The sequence below is a fragment of the Scyliorhinus torazame genome, chromosome 1 (genome assembly GCF_047496885.1).
Source record: "Scyliorhinus torazame isolate Kashiwa2021f chromosome 1, sScyTor2.1, whole genome shotgun sequence".
Classification (NCBI taxonomy): Eukaryota; Metazoa; Chordata; class Chondrichthyes; order Carcharhiniformes; family Scyliorhinidae; genus Scyliorhinus; species Scyliorhinus torazame.
Genome location: NC_092707.1, coordinates 53252229 through 53270944, shown reverse-complemented (window position 1 = coordinate 53270944; position 18716 = coordinate 53252229). Strand labels below are relative to the sequence as shown.

Genomic DNA, 18716 nt, shown 5'->3' with positions numbered 1-18716 from the left:
CCATGCTAAATTGCCCTTCATGTCCAAAATTGCCCTTGGTGTTGGGTAGGGTTACTGGGTTATGGGGGATAGGGTGGAGGTGTGGGCTTGGGTAGGGTGCTCTTTCCAAGAACTGGTGCAGACTCGATGGGCCGAATGGCCTCCTTCTGCACTGTAAATTCTATGATAATTCTATGAGCAGTAACAAATACAATGACAATCCCCTGGCCAACAATCCTTCATCCTACCAACCCCCAAACAACCCTAAACATTTTAAATACAAACATCAAAGAAAAAGAATCAGGAGTCCACCATCGCCCCATACATAGTCACCAACAACATACACAGTCCAAACCCCTCCTCCCAACACCCCCCCCCCTCCCCCCCCCCCCCACTAATGTTCGATGTCAATTCTTGAAAATGCATAATAAACAAAGCTCGTGAATTGTAGAATCTTTCTATCCTTCCCCTCAACCCAAACTTCACTTTCTCGAGTGTTAATAACTCCAGCAGACCCCCCCGCCACGCCAGGGCACAGGGTGTAGAAGCTGACCTCCACCCCAACAGGACCCGCCTTCGGGCGATCAATGAGGCGAAGGCTAAGACACCTCCACTTCCAACCCCGGCTGATGTGATACCCCGAGTATGGCTTCCAGGGGACCCAGATCGAGTTTCATACGCACCACCATCGAGATCACCCTGAAGACCTCTCTCCAATACCCTTCCGGTTTTGGACAGGACCAACATATATGAACGCGGCTTGCGGGCCGACGCCGCCCCCCCGGCGCAACGTTCACAAACATCCTCTATCCCCTCAAAGAGTCGGCTCATCCTCACCTTTGTGAGGTGCGCCTATACATCACCTCCAGTTGCATCAGCCCCAACCTCGCGCACTAAGTTGAGGCATTCACCCTCCAGAGCACCTCACACCACAACATCCACTCCATGCCCTCCCCCAACTCTTCCTCCCACATTGTCTTAATCCCCTCCAGCGATGCCTTCTCTTCTCCCAGAATCACCCCATAAATCGCCGACATTACCCACCTCTCCACTCCCCCTGTCGTCAGCACCTCCTCCAACAGTGTGGGGGCCGGCACCACAGGAAAGCTCTGTATCTCCTTCCTAGCAAAATCTCGGACCTGCATATACCTAAACATCTCCCCCTGTCCCAACCCATATTTCGCCCCCAGCTCCATCCAGTCCCGCAAACAGGCCCCACAAAAACAAATCCTTTAGTGCCCTAACTCCCTTCTCCTCCCATCTCCGAAAACTCCCATCCCACTTCCCTGGCTCAAATCTATGATTACCCCGAATCGGCATTTCCCTTGACCCCGCCCAGAGCCTAAAATGCTGGCACAACTGCCTCCAGATTTTCAACGTCACTACTACCACTGGATTCCCCAAATATTTCCCCGGGACTATTGGCAACACCCTCAGCCGCGACCCCCTGCACAAACTCTCCTCCATTCTAACCCACTGGGAGTCTCCCCCCCCCCCCCCCCCTCTAACCCAACTCCTCGCCGAATACGGACTTCTTAACATGAACTGATAGTTCTGTCATTTTCTTAATTATTTTCCACTTAAGTCTTCAAAAACTTGGTCTGAATGAGCAAGTGGGTTTGATTTTTACTTTTTGTCCTCCGCAATGCTGTTGTATTCAACTTCAGGAGCTTTGCAGTTTCGTGGGGGACTAACATTTTCATATGTTCCTCTCTGATGCGGAAGCATATGGACTTTATTTGATTACTACCCACAGTGGAATGACTTGGGAATTGTGAGGATGATCCCACATACTGCTTACTACATGGTATTGTTTCCTGCCGCTCATTGCATTGTGCCACCATGACCACTCTACAGGTATATTAAATGAAATCAAGTAAAACTGTACTTTAGTAAAGACAAATGTGGGTCAATTGCAGGCAGAGACAGGAGAATTTATAATGGGGAAAAGGGAAACGGCAGAGAGTTTAAATAATTACTTTGTGTGGATCTTCCACAGGGTAGGCAATTTCGGACTGAGATAAGGAAGAATTTCTTCAGAGGGTGATGAACCTGTGGAATTTCTACCACAGAAGGCTGTGAAGACCAAGTCAGTCAATATAATTAAGAAGGAAATAGATAGATTTCCAGACTCTGAAGGTGTCATTGGGTATGTGGAGAGCACAGGAGTACGGTGTTGAGATAAAGGATCAGCCAAGATCATACTGAATGGTGGAGCAGGCTCGAAGGACCAAATGGCCTAATCCTACTTCTGTTTTCTGTGTGTGTGAAAGAAGATACAAAAATCTCCCAGAAATGATAGGGAATCAAGGGTCCTCCAGGAATGAGGAACTGAAAGAAATTTATTTAAATGTAGTATTGGAGATATTAATGTGGCTAATAGTTGATTAATCCCCAGAACCTGGTGATCTACATGCCGGAGTGTTGAAAGAGGTGGTTATAAGAGATAATGGATGCTTTGATGGTCATCTTTCAAAACTCTAGGGGCGGCACAATGGTTAGCACTGCTGCTTCACGCTCTGAGGACCCGGGTTTGATCCCAGCCCCGGGTCACTGTCCGTGTGGAGTTTGCATATCCTCCCTGTGTTTACGAGGGACTCACCCATACAACCCAAAGATGTACAGGGTAGGTCTATTGGCCACGCTAAACTGACTCTTAATTGGAAAAAAAATGAATTGGGTACTCTTAAAAAAAATGTAATCTTTCAAAACTGTATAGATCCTGGAATGATGCCTGCAGATTGGATGGCTTCAAATGTAACCTCACTTGAAGAAAGGGGGGAGAGAGAAAATGGGGAACTACAGACTTGTTAGCCTGACATCTGTAGCAATACTAGAAAATACTAGAAGCTAATATAAAGGATGTGATAAATGGGCACTTAGAAAATAATAATATTGGGTAGAGTCAACATGGATTTATGAAAGGGAAATCATGTTTGACACACCTTTTGGAGTTTTTCGAGGATGTTACTCGCAAAATAGATAAGGGCAAACCAATGGATGTGGTGTATTTGGATTCTCAGAAGACTTTTGATAAGATCTCACATAGGAGTTCAGTAAACAAATTAGAACATAGGATAAGAGGTAATATACTGGCATGGATTGAGGATTTGTTAATGGACAGAAAACAGAGCAAAAATAAATTATTAATTCTCAGGTTGACAGGATGTGGGATAGATTAAAGGGGTAACGCAAGGATCAGCACATGGGCCTAGCTGTTCACATTCTATATCAATGATTTGGAAGTGGGGATCAAATGTAATATTTCCAAGTTTGTGACACAAGACTAGGTATGAATATGTGTTGTGAGGATGATACACAAAGACTTCCAAGAGGATTTGGACATGCTTAATTAGTGGGCAAGAACGTGGCAGATGGAATATAATGTGGATAAGTATGAAGTTATCCACTTTGGTAGGAGGAACTAGGGTGCAGAGCACTGCTTAAACGGGGAGAGATTTGAAAGTGTTGATGTCCAAAGGGACCTAGGTATCCTTCTTCATAACTCATTGAGATCTAGAATGCAAGCAATTAGGAAGGCAAATGGTGTGTTGGTCTTTGCCGCATAAGGATTTAAGTACAGGAGTAAAGATGTCTTACTTCAATTGCATAGAATCTTGGTTAGACCGCACCAGGAGTATTGTGTACAGTTTTGGTCCCTTTATCTAAGGAAGGATATACTTGCCATAGAGGGAGTGCAGTGGAGGTTCATCAAACTAATTCCTAGAATGGCAGGACTGTTCTGTGAGGAGTGAGACTGGGCCTGTATTCTCCAGAGTTTTGAAGAATGAGAGGTGATCTCATTGAATTTACAAAATTCTGAAGGGAATATACAGGGTAGACGCAAGAAGGATGTTTACCCTGGCATTGAAGTAATTGATCAGCCATGATCTAGTTGAATGGCAGAACATGTTTGAGGGACTGAATGGCCTACTCCTAAGTTCCTGTTCTACCTGTACCAGATAGAGTAGCAACAATAATTACACCTTTAATGTAGGAGACTGTTCCCATATACTTCACAGAAGCTTAATTAAAGTGGTGAGTTTAAAACAGAATCTTAAAGGATTTGATTATAGCACCACAGGTTAACAACAGAAATAAAAGTGCATGCAACTGAAGGTAGTCCTGGGACATGGATTGGTAATTGGGAAGTAGTAAGAGGCAGAGAGTAGACATAAAGTTATTAATCTGATTGGCACATTGTAATTAATGATGCACCCAAGGATCTGAACTGGGGCCTACAGTTTTTCACTATATCAATAACCTGGGTGAAGGAATAGAGTATTGTATATCCAAGTCTACAGTTCACACTAAGGTAGAAGACACAGCCAGTTGCGTAAATCAAAGATGGATATGAGGGAAGCTTCAGTAAACAGCAAAGTATTACCATCTTTGAATCAAGATTTAGTCAAAGACCAGGTGCAAGAGAATCGCCGAGGGCTGGCGTGAATCCCGCCCCCGCCGGTTGCCGAATTCTCCGGCACCAGATATTCAGCTGGGGCGGGAATCGCGCCGCACCGGTTGGCGGCCCCCCCCCCCGGCGATTCTCCAGACCGGATGGGCCGAAGTCCCGCTGCTAAAATGCCTGTCCCATTGGCGTAGATTAAACCACCTACCTTACCGGCGGGACAAGGGGCGCGGGCGATCTGGCCCCGGGGGGTGCCCCCACGGTGGCCTGGCCCGCGATCGGGGCCCACCGATCCGTGGGCGGGCCTGTGCCGTGGGGGCACTCTTTTCCTTCCGCCTTCGCCACGGTCTCCACCATGGCGGAGGCGGAAGAGACTCCCTCCACTACGCACGCGCGGGAATGCCGTCAGCGGCCGCTAACGCTCCCGCGCATGCGCCGCCCGGAGATGTCATTTCCGCGCCAGCTGGCGGGGCACCAAAGGCCTTTTCCGCCAGCTGGCGGGGCGGAAATTCGTCCGGCGCGGGCCTAGCCCCTTAAGGTTGGTGCTCGGCCCCCAAGATGCGGAGCATTCCGCACCTTTGGGGCGGCGTGATACCGACTGATTTGCGCCGTTTTGGGCGCCAGTCGGCGGACATCGCGCCGATACCGGAGAATTTCGCCCAAGATATCAGTCTATTGATCTATAGGGCTGGATTCTTTGGCTGTGCCCGTTGCAAAATTGCCACAAAAAGGTCCATTGACCTTGGGCGGGAATTTCTAGTCGTCGGTCCGACGTGGCAAAAGAATCCCACCCATAGTAAAGATAGTGGATGGCAAGGGCCTTGTTTATGAATAAACAGATATCTTAGGAGGAAATGTGAAGAATGGCGCTGGTTAGTAACCTGCTGGCAGAATCCAATGGAGCCAGAAGGCAGAAATGAATGGTGGCTTGACTGCAGGTCATGGAATGGAAACATCATCTGAAAACAGATAAAAGTAATGGATTTAACCATTTTCCAACACAGCTGTCAGATGAATGAGTGTCTCTTGGCTTTACCTACATAAGTCTATAAACATCTGCTGGAATGTTCACTGGAGCAATTGATACCAGAGCACATCATGAAAAACCTGTGGGAGAATTCAGTCCTGGCCCAGTTGGTAACTGAAGACAGCCCTATTGTGGGATATAGCTTGCAGTTTTCACGACATATCTAAATAAGTTAAAATAGAAGTGCATTTTAATGCCCAACTTGAGATCATGAAATACTTTCATTTATGTATTGCTGTTACACAGAGGGAATCAGGATCTATAATTTGTTGGTCTGCATATCCACCCCTGCATAAGCTTCATTCCTGCTTAAGTACAATCCAGATAAAGGCCAATTTTGTTTTTCTCTTTTCCTTTCTCATTACAGAAACTAACAGATCAGCTGCAGCAAGAAAAACATGGTCTGGAGAAGTCCATGGCTGAACTAAAAGAAAATCTGTCCCAGCTAGAGAGCCAAGTTCAAGAATATAAGGAGCAATGTAGACTTTTGGTTTCTTTCCCGGACTTAAACATGCCATCTGAAACACAGTATGAGAGTAAGAAATTTCTATTATTTTAACATTTTGAATTAATCTAAATTATTAGCAGCACAAAACAAACACTGAATGAAAATGCGAGGACAGCATTCAAAATTATACTTGCATTCTTTATGTTATCCCTGTTGGTTAAGTCAGATCACTTCTTGCCAGTTTATCATTGAATATAGATGGCTGCTAAGCAATTTACAACATGATAAGCCACTGCCATTGTACTTTTCTGAGCCTAATTCAGTTTAAGGTAGGGAGCACTTGACTAGGGCGAGGATGGGTGGGTTCTTCACGAATGTTGAGGATTGGTGTGATCGCTGTTCTATTGGGCCAACTAACCATATGCATATGTTTTGGTCCTGCCCCAAGCATATAGGCTTCTGTGCTTTATTCTTTAATCCCATATCAGAGATACTCCATATGAAGTTAGACCCATGTTCGCTGGCGGCAATATTTGGTGTGTCAGATATTGGTGGTTCAGTCTGGGTTAGAGGCGGCCTTTGCCCCGCTGATAACCCGGAGGCTACTATTGCTTGGTTGGAGGTCTCCCACTTTGCCCAGTGCCTCTGCTTGGCTGAGTGATTTAATGTCATTCTTGCATTTCGAGAAAGTCAAATTCACCATCAGAGGGTCGGTGAAGAGATTCCATCTGAGATGGCAAACATTCATTTCTTTTTTTAAGGAGTTAGTCACCGTCAATTGTTAGAGGGTATATGTTAATTTTGGTATTTAATGTTTCTTGGGTGTTGTTTTTCTCTTTGTTTTTACTTTTATATCTGATTGTGATGTTCCTCTTTTTGTCCTGGCTTGTATTGATTGTTATGACATTTTTTTTAATACACTACTTTTTAAAAGTATGTTTTTTTTTATACATCAGCAAGCTAAAAGAGCAAGAGCAGCAGTCACATGGGAGCACCATTACCTAAAGTCGGACATCATCCTGACTTCGACATAAATAGAGCCAGTCCTTTATTGTCATTAGGTAAAACTCTTAACTCCCCAATCTAACAGGGCTCTGGGAGGACTTTCATCACGTCATCTTCATGAAACTACAATGGGCAATGCATGCTGGCTATGCTAACAAGGTGCATATCACTAAAATTCTTTTTAAATGCTTGAGAAGAATGGAGTAAAATTGATTAGATTTTCTTAAAATAAATCATATATCCTCCCTTCTCTGAGCCATATAGATCATGAAGTTTCAAATCCTGATCTGATGCGTTAGCTGATGTGAGCTAATGGGATTCTATATCTAAATACACCACAGATAGGGGTTCACAGTTCTTCTCATTACACAAACTCTTCTCATTACACAATATTTACAGAATGTGTCTAAGATATGGTTGAGCAAAGGATCAGACTCAATACTGTATGTCCTGCACAATTGAATATCATTTTTGTTTCGGATAGGTACAGGTGACATTGCACAGGACATGGATAAACAGTTACTAGCAAACAGCTTGCGTATCAATATTCTGGAAGAGGAGAATTCCCGATTGAGAAGCACCCTCACAAAGTTGCAAGAAACTACACAACAAGGAGCGTTAAAGGTGAGATTGTCAAAATTAAACAACTAAACCTTTCAGGCCCCTTTCCCTTTATCATAGAATTTACAGTGCAGAAGGAGGCCATTCGGTCCATCGGGTCTGCACCGGCTCTTGGAAAGAGCACCCTACCCAAGGTCAACACCGCCACCCTATCCCCATAACCCAGTAACCCCACCCAACACTAAGGGCAATTTTGGACACTAAGGGCAATTTATCATGGCCAATCCACCTAACCTGCACATCTTTGGACTGTGGGAGGAAACCGGAGCACCCGGAGGAAACCCACGCACACACGGGGAGGATGTGCAGACTCCGCACAGACAGTGAACCAAGCTGGAATCGAACATGGGACCCTGGAGCTGTGAAGCAATTATGCTATCCACAAGGCTACCGTGCTGCCCATCTACCTGGTTTCTTCTACCTGGTTAGGTTATTCATGAATGGCCTGCCTTCTCAACCTTGCCCCTCGCTTGAGGTGTGGTGATCCTCAGGTTAAATCACCACCAGTCAGCTCTCCCCCTCAAAGTGGCAAGCAGCCTATTGTCATCTGGGACAATGGCAACTTTAACTTTACTTTACCTGGTTTCTTAATTCAGTGACACCAAGTATTATAGCTGAAGGTGTTCAAACAATCAACAGAGCCCAACTGTAGAAAGGCCGCCTCCTGTTTTGCTGGCAGTCTTTATTTTGAGCAGAAATCATGTCTGGCATGATACTGGTAATATTTGTAACTCATGTGACATGATATGCACAACAAAAGTTGTTTAATTTAGACACCATGTGAATTTTAGGTATGAATTCACATGAATGCTTCTTTGTTTTAGATCATTCCTCAGACAAAGCTTTGGTCACCCTCAGGGCTGTCAGAAGATGGACCAATACCTGATGGCAATGTAGGAAGGAACAAGCTTAATACAGCGTAAGAGGCCCACATCCAATCTTTCCAGTGGGGAGGATGGATTTTAATCCATCAGTATCAATCCAGATTAAGATTTGACACTCAACATTAGCTAATTAACCTCAACTACAACAATAATGTTACTAACCAGTTTAAAAATGGGATGCTTAAACATATGAAGACATGAAAAGTAGAAGGAGTAATCATAACCATATATAAAATGTACAAAAGAGATGATTAGCAATTTGGGCTCAGCGAGGAATGGCTTGAGTGTGAAAATTGCATTTGGTTTGTCCTCCGGCGTTGAAGTCAGCTTTTCTGAAATATGGTGAAGAATTAATTTTTATGGTGACAAACAAAATGCCGCAACTCTTAAACATTGGGCTCTTCTAATCACACCCATGTCAATAAATCCAAATTGATCAAAATATAATGACTTTCAGAAAATTTGTGCATGTCTGTAAACTTCCGAATAGTTATAATTATCCAAACAAGGGCAGCACGGTGGCGCAGTGGTTAGCACTGCTGCCGCACAGCGCCGAGGTTCGGTCCCGGCCCCTGGTCACTGTCCGTGTGGAGTTTGCACATTCTCCCCGTGTCTGCGTAGGTCTCACCCCCATAAACCCAAAGATGTGCAGGGCAGGTAGATTGGGCATGCTAAATTGCCCTTTAATTGGAAAAAAAGAATTAGGTACTCACCCTAAATGTATTTAAAAATAAATATCCAAACAAAACCAACAATGAGAGCAATAATAAAGAGTGGACATTGCGATTGTAGGAGTTATTTTGAAATTAAGTGTTAAAAGTTAGGCTGCACGGTGCGCAGTGGTTTGCACTGCTGCCTCACGGTGCTGAGGTCCCAGGTTCGATCCCGACCCTGGGTCACTGTCCACGTGGTGTTTGCACATTCTCAGTGTCTGCGTGGGTCTCACCCCACAACCCAAAAATGTGCAGGGAAGGTGAATTGGCCAGACTAAAATTGCTCCTTAATTGAAAAAAAATTGGATACTCTAAATTTATCAAAAAAGTGTTAAAAGTTATGGAAAGCATTGAAATTGAATACATCAATCTGTAATTTATGAAAAAAATTGTAATTTGGGATCAGATTATATTGTTTTCCCTTAAGGATTTATAATCAAATGGAGGAGAAGACAATACAGTGAGATCATGCTTTGGTTCTCTGTTGGATTGGATGAGATGGAAGTTTATGCTCATCATTCTCTACTCCATCCAGAATCCATGTATAATGTTCTATTACAGATTCCTCCTTCCATTCAACCATTTTTGATTGTGATATTTAAATAAACAAATCATTCCTTCCACCTAAACATCCCCCATCTGCTCCCCTGAAAAAAAAAATGGTTTTAATATTTCTCTAGTCTTCAATTCCCTTTGCTCATTAGATATTGATCTAGGTCCCTTAAAAGCTGTCAGATTTATCCAGATCTGCTCTCAAGTGTAATTTATATAAGTGCATAATATCACAAGAAGCCAGTGCTGAAGGATAAGGGTTTGCAGAGAAATGGAGTCAAACAAGAATTTGTAAATGAGAACTTTCAATTTGGAATGTTGGTAGACAGGGCTGCTGAACAAGTGGGATCTGGTGCAGATGGCAAACTTCTAGATGAGTTGCAGGGTAGATGAATTGGCCATGCTAAGTTGCCCCTTAATTGAAAAAAATAATCAGGTACTCTGAATTTATATTAAAAACTTCTAGATGAGTTAAGAATATGAGTTAAAAACTGTTGCTTCACAGCGCCAAGCACCACAATTTGATTCCTGGCTTGGGTCACTGTCTGTGCGGAGTCTGCACATTCTCCCCGTGTCTGCGTGAGTTTCCTCTGGGTGCTCCGGTTTACTCCCACAAGTCACATGCTTGTTCGGTGAATTGGACATTCTGAATTCTCCCTAAGTGTATCCGAACAGGCGCCGTAGTGCGGTGACGAGGGGATTTTCACAGTAACTTCATTGCAGTGTTAATGTAAGCCTACTTGTAAAATTATTATTAAGAATTTGTAGTTCAGGCTCACGGCAAGAAAGGCCAAGAGAACGAGCAGAAGAAGTTTTTTAAAAAAGTGGAGAATATGGTTTTGCCTTGCTGGGGGTCGCAGAAGGCATAAATGGTTCTGTTGATGGATAGCAAACAGGATTTAAAACGCTTTTTGGAGTGAAACAATGCATGGTTCAACCTGAGCAAACAGTCGGGCAGAGGGATGGGGTTTTTGTTGGAAACCAAATAAAATGGCTTCAGTCTTCTCCATCAGTACATTCTGTCGAACACTAGGAAAAGTAATTGAACTCAATATATTCCTCAAGTATGTATACATGGAATATCACGACTTGTGCATTATATGAGTATAGATAAATCAAACCATGGGGAAAAAAAACAAAAGTTTTTGAACATTTGAGTTAATGAGGGTTTTAAAGTATAACTTTGGGTCTGTTTTCTTCATTGAATGGCTTTTGATAATATTCCAAAAATAGAAATAATAAACCTTTTGCATGTCAATTTTACAGAGGAATGATGACAGCCACAAGAAACTTAGGTGTAAATACGAGACCCAAGTCCAACCAGAGGCCTTGGAGTGAGCCAAGGGTGACAACCCCTTCCATTGAACGAATAAAAGAACCTGTAACAAATGTCTTTAACTCACCAGAAACATCTGCCATTGGTGTTTATGCAAGGCTGAAAAGGGCAGGGGCCTTACCGGGTATGAAAGCGATATCTGATAGCATGAGGAAGAACAACAGAAAACTACATTAGGATTAGGTTGCATTGTGAGCCACGGAGGGTGTGGTCTGTGAAGCACTGCAGTACTACATTCTTTTAAACTTGGCAATTTTCAAACATTGCTGTCTTAACTATTAACTACATCCTCTGATCAGAAGTTCAGAATGAAAGGATTCACTGCAGAGTAAAACAAAAAAAAACATGCAATGGGTGGGGAAGAATTATCCCAGTACAATTCCTGACATAATTGTCTATCATGCCACTGAAAATATGGCAATCATGTCAAAAAATAAAACCAGCAAATGATTCTTCCACAGATATTGTAATCTACTGCTTGTATTTCTGGAACATGTCATTCCCCTGCATCACAACAATATCAAACCAGAAAAATTAAAGGAGAAATCAGATTACCCCTGTACCAACAGAAGTCCACAGGAAGTCTCTTCATAGCACAAAAATTTAAAAAACATGTGGGCTGAATTCTCCGCCGTCGGGATTCTCCGTTTTGCCGGCAGCCCGGGGGTTTCCCGACAGCATGGGGCTGCCGCACAATGGGAAACCCCATTGACCAGCCGGTGAAACGGAGAATCCCGAACCAGAAGTCTGACGCGGCGGGCTGGAGAAACCCGTCATAATTGGCGTGAAATTGTGTAGTGTTTAGTTTCGTATTAATAAGCTTAGGAATTTTAACTAATTCACTGGGTAAGACATTGCATCAGGATAATAATAGCCAATCACGCAGGTAAAATTGTCTGTTTGTATTGAGATGACATCTTGGAAACTGGTAATTAAAGTTAAAAAGAACAATTTTGCTTGCAACAAGTACCTACATCTCAAGATAGAAACACCATGAAGCTTTCACTGAAGAATACACTGTTTTATCAGTACATAGTTTATGTGTAATATAGTATCTACAGTGCCAAATACCAGCCTGTAACCACACTGCAAATTCATTTGTTAAGGTTCTACAGTTCTGGTCCTAGGAAAGCATTTTTATAAATACATCTTCACTTTCTTAATTAAAATGAGACAAACTCACGATAAGATTCTGCATTCGGTGCTACAATTGAATGTTCTACAATACAATATAAAATTACACTGATCTTGTTCCAAACAACTTGTAAGTAATTACTTAAACCCAATACATGATTCAATGTTTAATCTTCATTTTTTAACCACAGGTAAATGCTGGTGTGGTGTGATCTGTGTACAAAATTGGGCTTTTGTTTATCAATTAAAATAAAGGGCACAGCTGCATTGTTAATTATCACTTTAGTATGTAGTGATATTTAATGACAAGCATACAACTTTCATAAAATATTAGATTCAAATCAGTGATGAATTATGCTAAGATTCATCGAATCCAAAAGGTAAAATTCCAACTCTTCCACCATATCTTTGAGAGAACAGCTGCACAAACTCTAGCCCCAAGCTGCAGAAGGAATGTTGGATAGAAGTTCCAGGGATATAGAAATGCATATAACTTTTGAAGTCCTGTAATGTGCCACATTTCATGAATGACTAGTAGCTGGTACATTATTGGCAGAATTACAGAGACAATAAAGTTCTGTCTGGAGAAAGTGAATCTGTAAAATCCATCGAAGGAAACAGTGGTGCTACAAAGCATTTACATCAGGTAATTTGACCCAACAGGTTCACATTGGCATTAACATTCCACACAAGCCTTCCTCTCATTGACCCATTTCTTTTTTTAAAATAAATTTAGAGTACCCAATTATTTGTTTTCAATTTGAGGGACAATTTAGCATAGCCAATCCATCTAACCTGCACATCTTTGGGTTGTGGGGGTTAAACTCAAGCAGACACGGGGAGAAAGTGCAAACTCCACACGGACTGTGACCCAGGGCCGGGATTCGAACCCGGGTACTCACCACTGCGCCACCATGCTGCCCCTGACCCAATCAACACATCCTTTTTTAAAAATAAATTTAGAGTACCAATTCATTTTTTACAATTAAGGGGCAATTTAGGGTGGCGAATCCACCTACCCTGCACATCTTTGGGTTGGGGGGCGAAACCCACAAAAACACGGGGAGAATGTGCAAACTCCACACGGACAGCAAACCTGGGACCTTGGTGTCGTGAGGCAGCAGTGCTAACCACTGCGCCACCGTGCTGCCCAGATCAACACATCATTTTATTCTTTTCTCTCATGTACCCATCTAGTTCCTCTTGAATGCATCTACAGTTTAAAAATAAAATAAACATTTTGTCCACCCACTCATCTCTGTTGGAAATATTTTGAACAAAATGCTTACATTCAAAACTAGTGCTGGGGAAAGACAAAATCTGACAAGTTGTGTGCCCTTATTGCTGACTAGGGCACAAGAGGGGAATAGCGGGATGGGGGAAAAAATAGTGATGCAGGAAATTTGAAAATTTTTCTTCATTGGCTGACCAGTATGGTTCTCTAGCCGTTGCCTGCAAGGTAAAGAAGAAAAGACAATACCCAATTGGTCAACAGTGAATGCAACAAAGTAATATCAGCATCCTATTCATTTCCGTGAAATTTCAAACCCATGTACTCTCCGTCTGATCACCTGCCTCCACCCCTACCTCACCGCATCTGCTGCTCAGACTCTCATCAATTCCAATGTTCTTCTGCTGGCCTCCCATTCTCCAAAATCTTCAGCTTATCCCAAATTCTGGTAACGATCTTTTTTTTTGTTCTTGCATAGATGTGTTCATCACTGACAAGACCAGCATTTGCTGCCCATCCCTAATTGTTCTTGAACGGAGTGGCCGTTTCAGTGGGTAGTTAAGTGTCAATCATATTGCTGTGGGTCTGGAGTCACATATAGGCCAGACCAGGTAAAGATGGCAGATTTCCTTCAATAAAGGACATTAGTGAACCAGGTGGGTTTATATAACAATCGATGATAGTTGTCATGGTCATCATCAGAGACTATCTTTATATTCATGATTTTTGTGCTAATTGAATAAATTACACCATGCACCTGCACAAACTCAATCCTGCTCACTCCTCACTACTAACCTTGCTGACCTGCACTGGTTTCCATTCCACTCGCACTTCAAATTATAATTCTTAACCTTCATGGCCTTGCCCCTTTCAAACTTTGTGGGGAAGGCTTGTTGGAATTTTCCTGCCCTCTATTCCAGGACTTTTCCTGGCCCTCCTCCAGGACTACAATCTCCTTTGCCCCAAGTTCTCTCAATTCCTCTAACTCTTGTCTCTTGGATGAGATGATCTTCACTATTTCTGCTGTTCCCAGCTTCACATATCAACATTAACGTTTGACTGGAAAGATCACAAATTAGCTCATTCCTTTGGCAAGACTTCCATGGCTATTTAGTAGAGGCATAGGGGGCGGGATTCTCCGAAGTGGAGGCAGAGTGTTCGCGCCGTCGTGAACGCCTTTGAGGTTCACGACGGCGTGAAACGGCCCCTATCCCGACCGATTCAGGGCCCGATAATGGGCTAGGAGCGGCGCCGCGTCATTTACGCGCGCCAGGCCTTGGCGCCGCATAACATAGAAAATACAGCACAGAACAGGCCCTTCAGCCCACAATGTTGTGCCGAACCTTTGTCCTAGATTAATCATAGATTATCATTGAATTTACAGTGCAGAAGGAGGCCATTCGGCCCTTTGAGTCTGCACCGGCTCTTGGAAAGAGCACCCTACCCAAACTCAACACCTCCACCCAACACCAAGGGCAATTTGGACATTAAAGGCAATTTATCATTGGCCAATTCACCTAACCCGCATATCTTTGGACTGTGGGAGGAAACCCACGCAGGCACGGGGAGGATGTGCAGACTCCGCCCAGACAGTGACCCAAGCCGGAATCAAGCCTGGGACCCTGGAGCTGTGAAGCAATTGTGCTATCCACAATGCTACCGTGCTGCCCTTAAGAACAAATAAATCTACACTATATCATTTTACCGTAATCCATGTACCTATCCAATAGCTGCTTGAAGGTCCCTAATGTTTCCGACTCAACTACTTCCACAGGCAGTGCATTCCATGCCCCCACTACTCTGGGTAAAGAACCTACCTCTGATATCCCTCCTATATCTTTCACCTTAAATTTATGTCCCCTTGTAATGGTTTGTTCCACCCGGGGAAAAAGTCTCTGACTGTCTAACTGGCGTCACCCGCGCATGCGTGGTTGCCGTCCTCTCCGAGTCCGCCCCGCAAGATGTCTGATGGATCTTGCGGGGCTGCGGAAGAAAGGAGGTCGCGGGCCAGACCCCATTTGAGGACCCCCCCGGGTGCAGGATTCCCCCTCGCCCCCCCGCAAGCTGCCTCCCCAGTGTTCCCGCGCTGTTCCCGCCGGCAGCGACCAGGTGTGGACGGCGCCGGGGGCAACCCACCGTTTTGGGCAGGCCGCTCGGCCCATCCGGGCCTGAGAATAGCACAGGTGCCGGAGAATCGCCATTTTGGGTGTCTAGGGCGATTCTCCGGCGAACGGGGCCGTTCTCGCCGCTTTGGTGAATCGCAGGAGGGCGTCGCGGGAAAATTTGGCGACCCAAGCGATTCTTCCAACCGGCGGGGGAGCGGATAATACATGTAGCACAAAGCTTCCTGTATGTTTTCTTTATTTATGTTCATCCTGCGACAGAAAAAGACATACAACCACCTAATCTACTTTATCAAAATGGCACTTGTTTTTTAAAAAAAATTTTTTTTTTTTTTTTTTTTTAAATTGGGGGTCACTCCCCCTTCCCAGGATTGGGGTTCACTCCCCCCTCCCCTTCCCAGGATTGGGGGGCACTCCCCTTCCCAGGATTGGGGGGCACTCCCCCTCCCTCAGGATTGGGGGTCACTCCTCCCTCCCCTTCCCAGGATTGAGGGGGGCACTCCCCCTCCCCTATCCAGGATTGGGGGTCACTCCCCCTCCCTCAGGATTGGGGTTCACTCCCCCAGGATTGGGGTTCACTCCCCCCCTCCCCCAGGATTGGGGTTCCCTCCCCCAGGATCGGGGTTCACACCCCCCTCCCCCAGGATTGGGGTACACTCCCCCCTCCCCAGGATTGGGGGCACTCCCCTCTCCCCCAGGATTGGGGTTCACTCCCCCCGGATTGGGGTTCATGCCCCACTCCCCCAGGATTGGGGTTCATTCCCCTACCCAAGATTGGGGTTCACTCCCCCCTACCCAAGATTGGGGTTCACTCCCCCTCCCCTACCCAGGATTGGGGTTCACTCCCCCTCCCCCACCCAGGATTGGGGTTCACTCCCCCCTCCCCCACCCAGGATTGGGGTTCACTCCCCCCTCCCCCAGGAGTGGGGTTCACTCCCCCCTCCCCCAGGATTGGGGTTCACTCCCCCCTCCCCCAGGATTGGGGTTCACTCCCCCAGGATTGGGGTTCACTCCCCCCAGATTGGGGTTCACTCCCCCCTACCCAGGATTGGGGTTCACTCCCCCCTCCCCAGGATCAGGGTTCACTCCCCCCTCCCCCAGAATTGGGGTTCACTCCCCCTCCCCAGGATTGGGGGCACTCCCCCTCCCCAGGATTGGGGGCACTCCCCCCTCCCCCAGGATCGGGGTTCACTCCCCTCCTCCCCCAGGATTGGGGTTCACTCCCCCCTCCCCAGGATCGGGGTTCACTCCCCCCTCCCCCAGGATCGGGGTTCACTCCCCCCTCCCCCAGGATTGGGGTTCACTCCCCCATCCCAGGATTGGGGGCACTCCCCCCTCCCCCAGGATCGGGGTTCACTCCCCCCCTCCCCCAGGATTGGGGTTCACTCTCCCTCCCCCAGGATTGGGGGCACTCCCCCCTCCCCTACCCAGGATTGGGGTTCACTCTCCCCCCCATCCCCCAGGATTGGGGATCACTCCCCCAGGATCGGGGTTCACTCTCCCCTCCCCCAGGATTGGGGTTCACTCCCCCTCCCCAGGATTGGGGGCACTCCCCCTCCCCAGGATTGGGGGCACTCCCCCCTCCCCTATCCAGGATTGGGGTTCACTCCCCACTCCCCAACCCAAGATTGGGGTTCACTCCCCCTACCCAAGATTGGGGTTCACTCCCCCTCCCCTACCCAGGATTGGGGTTCACTCCCCCCTCCCCCACCCAGGATTGGGGTTCACTCCCCCCTCCCCCACCCAGGATTGGGGTTCACTCCCCCCCTCCCCCAGGAGTGGGGTTCACTCCCCCCTCCCCCAGGATTGGGGTTCACTTCCCCCTCCCCCAGGATTGGGGTTCACTCCCCCAGGATTGGGGTTCACTCCCCCCAGATTGGGGTTCACGCCCCCTCCCCAGTATTGGGGTTCACTCCCCCCTCCCCTACCCAGGATTGGGGTTCACTCCCCCCTACCCAGGATTGGGGTTCACTCCCCCTCCCCAGGATCGGGGTTCACTCCCCCCTCCCCCAGAATTGGGGTTCACTCCCCCTCCCCAGGATTGGGGGCACTCCCCCCTCCCCCAGGATCGGGGTTCACTCCCCTCCTCCCCCAGGATTGGGGTTCACTCCCCCCAGATTGGGGTTCACGCCCCCTCCCCCAGTATTGGGGTTCACTCCCCCCTCCCCTACCCAGGATTGGGGTTCACTCCCCCCTACCCAGGATTGGGGTTCACTCCCCCCTCCCCAGGATCGGGGTTCACTCCCCCCTCCCCCAGAATTGGGGTTCACTCCCCCTCCCCAGGATTGGGGGCACTCCCCCCTCCCCCAGGATCGGGGTTCACTCCCCTCCTCCCCCAGGATTGGGGTTCACTCCCCCCTCCCCAGGATCGGGGTTCACTCCCCCCTCCCCCAGGATCGGGGTTCACCCCCCCCCAGGATTGGGGTTCACTCCCCCATCCCAGGATTGGGGGCACTCCCCCCTCCCCCAGGATCAGGGTTCACTCCCCCCCTCCCCCAGGATTGGGGTTCACTCTCCCTCCCCCAGGATTGGGGGCACTCCCCCCTCCCCTACCCAGGATTGGGGTTCACTCTCCCCCCATACCCCAGGACTGGGGATCACTCCCCCAGGATCGGGGTTCACTCTCCCCTCCCCCAGGATTGGGGTTCACTCCCCCTCCCCAGGATTGGGGGCACTCCCCCCTCCCCTACCCAGGATTGGGGTTCACTCCCCACTCCCCAACCCAGGATTGGGGTTCACTCCCCCTCCCCCAGGATTGGGGTTCACTCCCCCCCCATCCCCCAGGATTGGGGATCACTCCTCCCCAGGATTGGGGATCACTCCCCACCCATCGGGGCTCACTCCCCCCCCCCAGGATTGGGGATCACTTCCCCCCCCCAGGATTGGGGATCACTTCCCCCCCCCCCAGGATTGGGGATCACTCCCCCCCTCCCCCAGGATTGGGGATCACTCCCCCCATCCCCCACGATTGGGGATCACCTCCCCTCTCCCAGGATCGGGGTTCACCCCCCTCTCCCAGGATCGGGGTTCACTCCCCCCTCCCCCAGGATTTGGGTTCACGCCCCCCCCAGGATTGGGGTTCACTCCCCCTCCCCTACCCAGGATTGGGGTTCACTCCCCCCCCACCCCCCAGGATTGGGGATCACTCCGTCCCCTCCCCCAGGATTGGGGATCACTCCCCCACCCTCCCCCAGGATTGGGGATCACTCCCCCCTCCCCCAGGATTGGGGATCACTCCCCCACCCTCCCCCAGGA

At 47.4% G+C, this 18716-nt stretch overlaps 1 protein-coding gene across 6 annotated transcripts in view; it reads left to right on the top strand.

Annotated features, from left to right (window-relative positions):
- ccdc157 (coiled-coil domain containing 157) overlaps positions 1-12387 on the top strand; it is an 83731-nt gene extending 71344 nt beyond the window's left edge. For 5 of the 6 annotated variants that reach the window (XM_072494207.1, XM_072494187.1, XM_072494123.1 and 2 more), the window contains exons 8-11: positions 5782-5950; positions 7352-7491; positions 8313-8407; positions 10904-12387. In XM_072494207.1, coding sequence (XP_072350308.1) covers positions 5782-5950; positions 7352-7491; positions 8313-8407; positions 10904-11150 — 651 coding nt within the window. In that variant the 3' untranslated portion in view covers positions 11151-12387. The remainder of the gene's footprint in view (positions 1-5781; positions 5951-7351; positions 7492-8312; positions 8408-10903) is intronic. The other variant, XM_072494238.1, reaches the window with a different exon arrangement.
- Positions 12388-18716: the final 6329 nt, after the last annotated feature.